General features: G+C 33.5%; 1 protein-coding gene across 1 annotated transcript; it reads left to right on the plus strand.

Annotated features, from left to right (window-relative positions):
• The first annotated feature begins 2,215 nt into the window (after positions 1-2,215).
• Positions 2,216-6,435, plus strand: ndufa4a (NDUFA4 mitochondrial complex associated a). Its single transcript, XM_030142305.1, has 4 exons — positions 2,216-2,373; positions 3,855-3,943; positions 4,877-4,937; positions 6,151-6,435. Exons 1-4 carry the CDS (start codon positions 2,332-2,334, stop codon positions 6,205-6,207), a joined length of 249 nt encoding a protein of 82 aa, XP_029998165.1. The 5' UTR covers positions 2,216-2,331; the 3' UTR covers positions 6,208-6,435.
• Positions 6,436-8,493: the final 2,058 nt, after the last annotated feature.

Raw genomic sequence — 8,493 nt, forward strand, 5'->3', positions numbered from 1 at the left:
TGGATAGAGTCTCATTTTCTCTTTCTAATAACAATAACGGCAAATGGAAAAACGGACCATAAAAAGTCAGTTTTTTTCATTTTCTGTGACCGGATGTTATCATTTTCAAGGAAAGAGCGCTAATGTGTAGGTCAAGAGATTCTTGTGAATGATGGGTTTGTACAAATCTTCCAGTTCATATGATATCTGGACATCGTAGACATGCTCCCTCCACGAATGTCTACGAACTCCAGATTTCGTTCCTTGAAAATGACAACATCCAGTCTCAGAAAATGAAAAAAGCAGGCGTTTTTTGTCCGTTTTTCCATTTCTGTCAGGTAGTAACTTTCTTTTTTGTTATTAGAGAAAATGAGAATCAATCCGTTTTTAAATTTGGTTTATCTGTTTTGACACTGAAAAAGAAAAACGCCTTGAAATTCAATTTTAATTCTTCTATTTTAAAATGAAAATCAATGAACCACTAGTTTTTCTTTTGTCTCTGAAAATAAAAGTTATATCCAGTTACCAAAAGCTACACTGACTTTTATTTTGTCCAGCACATTTCAATGGTTTAATCGACTTATTTGTGATGCCTGTCCCCAAATGGCCGCAGCATGATTCAAAGGGAACTGTAAATCTACTTGTAATTCATGTTAGTCAACGTTTTTTTATTGAAAAGTACATCATCAATGTTACCGTAACACTTTATTTTTTTGATGCTGAAATTAAAAGATTCAGTATTTTTTAGAAGACAAATGGTACCCAATACATGCAACATACAGGTCTCTGACTGCATTTATTGATAAATATTGTGTTGTCGCTGTCAGGCGGAAACCTCTTATGTCCAAAACAGTTATTTTTCAGGAAACTGGAAAAACAATGTATATTCTATATAAATGACTGCAATTAAGAGATGTAATCACAAGCACTTTTCAACACTTTTCATTGGTTAAATATTTCTAAAACTATCAAGAGTTCTGTGACAAAAAAAAGACCAAAAATGGACTTTGGTTTTTGCCCGACAGCAACGATTTTTTAATAGTGAAAATGTACGAAAGCCAATGGATTAATACAAACACTCCTCCTTTTATTTATTAACAAAGGAAACAATACCAACATTTTAAATATGAGGCTTGTTGAACTGTAGTGTTTTTAGAGTTGCACAGTAAATCCTGTTTTAATGTGCATAAAATATGACTATAGTGCATATTCTAATCAATGAAGTGAATGGATGTCGAAAAATACTATTAAGTCCTGCTTTAGAAATCTTATAAAAGAAAATAAATAAATAAATAAATAAATATATATTTAAGTAAAAGTGCAGAGTAATACTGGATTACAATTATCGATGTGTTCATCTTTGTAATGGTGGCACTCATTTGATTGACTTTCTGCACCGTTATGTGGCTTAATCTTCAACAATTGATTAGAAATTATTTTGTTTTAATCATATGAAGCTGCAAATATGAAACCTAATTTGTACAAAATATAGTAGAGTATAAAAAAATACAACATTCACTTCTGAGGTCATAGTTAAGAAGACAAAGTTGGATAAAATGCAGAAATTCAGTAAACAATCGCATATTTGTACACAAGTACAGTATTTAAGAGAAAGTACACAGTTACTTTCAACCAATGACCGCAACTTTAGTAATGGCCCCCCTCAAAAAAAATTTTTTTTCTTTATTTTTACAAGGGGAAACAGCACCACCTGCTGGTCGTTGGAGACATAGTTCACTTGTCCAATGATGAACAGAGTAATTTTGTTTTTTTTCCCCAAAAATTTTATTTCTTAATTATTCATACATTAGCTGTTTATTTTAAGTATTTTTATGTCAGATGTAGGATAATTTAGAAGGTAAAATACTACTCTGTCCTAAACTGTACAATCAGCACACAGTTGTAGGAGGTTATCTATTTGTGTCATAAGTAGAGATAATGTTAAACTGCTGCAGAACGAGTCAGAATTCAGGATGTCAATGACAGATCTGTTACGAACTGGTTTTGTTTTGGGTTTCAACATATAGCAGACTTTAGATTTTGCCAGAATAAAATACGATTAATTTATAACCACTATAGCGATATAACATTAAATTGATAAAACTTTGAAAAAACACTTAATAATACTGTAATCCGGTTTGATTTAAGTATAGGTAAAATTACCAAAAATATTTAATAATGAGGTGTTTTAGTCTAAGTATTCAGGCAGTATGTGAGCATCCTATTTGCCTTTTTCTCGGCCTTTCTTCCGCCTGATTCCGCAGATTAAAGTGTGCACCGTTTTGGCTCGGTTGTAACTAATCCGTTTATTTCTGTACAAATTCTCTAAAGTCAGCCTCTACAACAGACAAAATGTTAGCCCTTGTCCGCAAGCAACTTAGAAACCACCCAGCAGTAAGTATTCCTCCTTAAACTGAAGACGCACTCACTTTAATTTGGCTTTTTCACTGATCTTATCATTTTTTGTGGCTAACTTAGCTTAGCTACTAGTTAGCTTTAGCTAGTTGACACTTTGACCGCACTGACTTTGACAACCCGCTTAACTATTAAAATATGGCCCATTGTTAATTTTATTTAAAAGAATAATAAAACCATTACACAAAATTCCACTGCCACGTCTGCGGAGACTGTAGGCAGATGATGTTTCGGAGTCAACCCGGGTCACGGCTCCAGTGTGTTGATCATTAGCCCAGTATGGAGAGTCTGCTGCGCTGAAAATAGCAGCTACTAGTTAGCAAGTTAAGCAGCTAACTAGCATTAGCAAAGTTCAAGATGCTAGCTTCGTAACGCATTAATGTAAACTTTTGCTTTCATTAGCCACATGCGACATGTAGTGTAGTTTATTTGGTTTTGATGGATTAATTTAATCACGTGTATAAATAGAGAGTAGTTGATTTAATTTATCTAAGAAAGTTGATTTATGACGTGACAGGTTAACAGTAGTCCACAAGGGCAAAGCAATAAACATGGATTAGAATCAGAAACAGTATGAACTTTTATGCAGGGTAGGTTTTCACGTATGAGGAATTAGTTTTGGTGCATTAGAGACAACAATAACAATTAAAATATAGTTAGAAAACAGAGAAATTAAAAGGAAGAATCAATGATAAATTATGAATGTATCATGAGTATACAGGAATGTACATAATACAGGGTTCCTGCGCAAGTATGGAATTTGATTTTATAAATTTCCTGGTCTGGAAAAGTATGGAAAATTGAAACAAATGTTCTATTTTCTAAAACATAAAATTATGAATATCTTAGAAAAAACAAAAAGAAGAAATTGATCGATACGATTTTTTTTAAGGCACTTGCTATGCGTCTCAGAAAACATTTGGGCAGATTGACAAATTGAATGCCCAGCCTTCTGCTCTTATCCTCCCCCAACCCATTTTAAGGCCCGCCCAGGTGTCGTCTAGTTTTACTACTGCTTCGATGGACAGGTGGTGTCCACACACTATTAGTGAGTGAGCTACTCAACATGCCTTGTATGATTGTTGACAGAACTCATAATGGGTAGATGTAAATTCTCTGACGACTGGCTCATAAATCTCAAATATAAAGACTGATTGGAATTTGTTTTACCAAGGCATGTGGAAATTAGGGTCTGGAAAAAGTATGGAATTTTGAAATTTCAAATGTGTAGGAACCCTGATAATATGCAATGCACAAATTGTAAAAAAAAACAACAACAAACAAACAAAAAAACAAGGAAATGTGAAGTGATGAAGGGCGCTTTTATGCAGAATCGGTAACATCTTAGATGATAGTGTTTTCAGTTGATAGTATCTTCCTCAGTGTAGACCAGCTGTCAGTCCTCCTGGTTTACTGATGAAGTTGTTCTTTAACTGTCATTGATCTTCTGTCTCTTCTAGCTCATCCCTCTGTTCATCTTCATCGGTGGAGGAGCAACCATGTCCATGGTGTACCTCGCTCGTCTGGGTTTGAGGAACCCAGATGTCTGGTAAGGTCTCCACTAGAGTTAGACGACTAATTAGTGACCCTGGTGTATTTTTATAAAACATTGATTTCAGCCGAAGGTGTTGTAGATAGTCGATACTAGTCCTGTAAAATGGAATAACTGTTTATAATTTCTAGCTTTATGTTTAGTGTGATATTTATTGGATCAGTAGTTTGACATAGTTCAACAGTGATGTGGCTCCTCATGTAGTAGAACACGGATTTAAATGTAATTTTCAAACATACATGATGTATTTTTGGTTTATCTTTTGTCTGCTCCGGATTCTTAGTATTGTGTTGGCTTTTATTGATCCACTATTGATATGACTCATGATATTTTGCATGTGTAATTCAGTTGCAGGGTTCACTTGCCCAAAGACAGGTTTTACTCGTCCTCATGCATTTGTTTCATTCGTCAGTTGTTAAATATTAAGGACTTACCTGCATGTGCTCTCAATAGATGAGGTAAAAGTAGCCCACTCATCTACTTCTATCATCAGCTCCGGTGTTTAATACTTTTTTATTGGGCAAGAGATTTTCTGTTTGTAGTATTTTACTTGACACCAGCAAGTGTTGGTGTCTCTCTGAACTGTTTATATATATATATATATATATATATATATATATATATATATATATATATATATATATATATATATATATGTATATATATATATATATATATATGTATGTATATATATATATATATATATATGTATGTATATATATATATATATATATGTATGTATATGTATTTTTTTTGTTTTGTTTTTTTTTTACAATTTTTACGCGATCGTCTTCTGAAATATGCACTTCTGCAAAGTTTCAGCTCAGTTATTGTGATAAAAGTCGACTAATTTCTGCTCTGTAATTTTTAATATCAGTTTCTTTTTACGGCTTCATCAGTTTTAAATATTTACCTGCTTCATTTCTACAGCTGGGATCGGAAGAACAACCCTGAGCCCTGGAACAAAATGGGTCCGACCGATCAGTACAAGGTGTGTTGTCGTATTGTCACGTTGTGTTACAGTGTCAGTGTTGATGCTTTATTGAGGGATCATAGTATGGGTGTTTGCCAGACTCGTAGCTGAGCCGTGGATTATTCCTTGAGTTGGATTTAATCAAACGACATAATCTTGTTAACGCTGACCTGCCGTAACAAATCTGATGAAGTCGTTAATCACCTGAACTCTATTAGGGTTAGCGTTCAGAGTTTACAGAAGAGACAGAGACATATTTGACTAAAAGAAGACTTTCGTTTTCTTTTTGGGAGTTTAAGGTTTTTGGGTCAACATGACTAAACAGTGCCTTTGGTGCAGAATCTAACTGTCACCATGAACACGATGCAAAATAATGACATTCTGGGGTTTTATTATGAATGAAACACTTACACATATGTATCAGTACAACGTTAAACCTTTTGAAATTAGATTAAAAAAAAAAAAATACAATTTCCTTTGAGTGAATGTACCTGATTTGTGCATGCCCTAACTTTAGTGAGTTTGATAAGTGTTTGAATGAAAAAAAAAGTAAATATTTATTTGATGTTGTCATATTCAACTAGTTTTTCAGTAAAAACAAGTCATTTTGATCATTTCTATTTTATTTTCATGATAATATTTAACATTCTACACGTGTCTTTGAAATTGCTGTCCACCCCGTTACTTTGGGGAACCACCCCTTTAATAATGTTTGATGACATCACTGATAACATAGCTTAGCATGTCCATCCTGTTACCACAAAATATGGTTTAATATATTACTTCTCAGAAATTCTACATATATTTGTTGAACATTACACAGTCGTCTTCAAAGATGACCTACTTTACCAACTCAAGGTCCAACATGTGGTCATTAAATGCTAACTTTAGGCAAAACTGGCCACTCTGTTACTTATTTCACTTATATTTATTGGTAACAGGGTGGACATGTTTGTTTCATATTTTGTCGTCTGCTTGTAAAAAATGTTTTAAAATATGGGAGTTTGACCAACATGCATTTCTAACAGAATACAGTCGACTGAACACATTAAACATAAAGTTAAGTGGAAACTCTTAAGTGTATTTTTGGGCATTTTGAAGTCTGAAAGGCACCTTATAGTTGTATTTCATACCAACACCAACTCCGTGCTTCCCAGCTTTATTTTTTCTGTTATTTGTGTATTTGACATGTTTTCCGTTCATTAAACTAAGGTGTGTTTGTGTTTGTCAGTTTTACACGGTGAACATGGACTACAGTAAACTGAAGAAGGAAGGCCCTGATTTCTAAGGTCATATCTGCTGGACCAAAACGACAAGAATCAGCTGATCCGCACAGCCTAATCATTGAATATCGTCCGGGAGTCTGAGGGTTGCAGAGGTTGAAACCGCACACTCATTCATATTTATGTTTCCTCATGACATCCCATCAACTTGTGTCTGTTTCTCATTTTCAATGGTTCTTCAATAAAGTGGAGTTTTTCTCCTCCGTACAGAGAGAAGAACTTGTTTTGATTGATTTTCTTTTCCATTAGTTTTCTTTGCTTTGTCTCCGTGACCGCTCAGACCCAGTTCCAGCTTTTGTTTACAGTGATGTCATGCGCCGCCGTTACTATATGGGCTTTGTTTTCACCTCATCTCACCTCCGTCCTGGTTTAAACCCAGCTGCTGCTGAATTACGTGGTACTGTTCTTGGCTGGAATCCAGAGCCTTATCGGTATGAAGGGGTCGACTTTCACCTGATCACAGGGCAGTGGGCTCCCCCTGGTGGCAGCTGGGAAACCTACAAGTCTGCAACACACACAGCTGCTGGGTTTAAGGTCGTGGATTCCAGATAATGCAGGGGTGTCGAACTCATTTTAGTTCAGGTTCCACCTTCAGACCAATCGAACCAGTAAAATGATAATCCAACGTGATATCATGACTCACATAAATATACACGCCACTTTTAATTCATGTCTTATCTGTATGCATTATAAGCTTTCCGCATGTATGTTCACTCGGGGTGTGTATTGGCAAGAATCTGGCAATACGATACAAATCCCAATACTAGGATCATGATGCGATATATCACGATATATCTTGATACTGTTATAAAGACAATTTTATGTTTGTTTCTTTTTTTAAAATGATTATCTCCTTGAGGAATTAAATTACTCTAGAAATCTGCACAAATACTAAACACATTTGTATTTGATCCCAACAGGATCTAACGCCATATCACAAAATGTTCCTGTGTTCAAACTGAAATTCTGTTTTACAGACATTACAGTTTCAGATCCCGTTCAAATGTTCGTATTCTATTAGTTCAGAACTAACATCAGAACAGTATTTTAGTTCAATCCCAACAAAGGAACTAACATTATTTAATAAAAGAGTGTTAAATAACAATAAATAAAATATAAACAAAAATGAACCTCCACAATATCTACATTTGAATAAATACCTAAAAATATCGATACAGTACTTTTTAATATCGATACAGTATTGTGAAATGAAATATCACGATATATTGCAGAACTGATATTTTCTTACACCCCTACTGACTATCCTTTAAAAATGTGAATAACATGAACAACCATGAAAAAAATGAAATTTATCAAAAAAAACACAAGTGCAGTTTGAACTATTACACCTCATCTTATCATTTCCACATGTACATTATAACGTACAGATCACAGTAAATCTACAAATACACAAAATATTTAATAACAGGCAGAATATTGGGTAAAGGAAAAAAATTAAATGCAAAAAAATAAATAAATTTGGCTTGTCTTGTTTCGAACAGCTTTATATGTAAAGTGTCATGAGAACTTTTGTTATGATTTGGTGATATATAAATGAAATTAAATTTGTTTAAATGTTTCAGGTTATTCACATTTTTTGTGAACTTAAAAAGTTTCATATAATTTAGTTCATTTACACTAAAACAAGGAGAAAAATTGGTAGTTGTCATTATTTATAGGTTATTGTGGTCGTATTTTACTGGTCTGACCCACTTGAAATCCAACTGGTCTGTATCTGACACCTGAACTAAAATGAGTAATATCTTCAGTGTAATTTATGTATTTCACAAATTCATCCCATGGGCTGGATGTTCCACACATCTGACATAAACCATTTACACCCTGAAATATCTGTTAAAAAATAAGTGTAATTTCACCAATATCATGTCACAGTGGATCTACAAATGCAGAAAATATTTAATAAGAGGCAGAATATCGGTAAAATTGCACTTATTTTTCTGAAGAAATTTCAGGTTTGTCACGTTGCATTGAGACAGGATTTGTAAATGTAAATATTTTCATAATGTAATTTTAGTTTTTTCATCTTAAATCGAGAAAGTTTGTAGTTGTCAGTATTTTTAGGTTATTATGTTATTTTACTTGTATGTGGCGCCTGAACACTATTGACTGTTAATATTTTTTGTGTAATTTCTAAACTTGAAATCCATCCCGTGGGCTGAATTGGGACTCTTTTTTTTTTTTGTACTTTATTATTACTATTATTATTATTATTATTATTATTATTATTATTATTATTTTTATTTATTTATTTATTTATTTATTTATTTTTG

This window comes from Sphaeramia orbicularis, chromosome 8 (genome assembly GCF_902148855.1).
Source record: "Sphaeramia orbicularis chromosome 8, fSphaOr1.1, whole genome shotgun sequence".
NCBI classification, from domain to species: Eukaryota; Metazoa; Chordata; class Actinopteri; order Kurtiformes; family Apogonidae; genus Sphaeramia; species Sphaeramia orbicularis.

What these genes read in the sequence shown, in the direction of transcription:
- ndufa4a (XM_030142305.1), top strand. Translation starts at nt 2,332, where the DNA reads ATGTTAGCCCTTGTCCGCAAGCAACTTAGAAACCACCCAGCA. An exon ending in AACTTAGAAACCACCCAGCA is followed by an intron (nt 2,374 to 3,854) that starts GTAAGTATTCCT and finishes TGTCTCTTCTAG; the next exon opens with CTCATCCCTCTGTTCATCTT. An exon ending in TTGAGGAACCCAGATGTCTG is followed by an intron (nt 3,944 to 4,876) that starts GTAAGGTCTCCA and finishes TCATTTCTACAG; the next exon opens with CTGGGATCGGAAGAACAACC.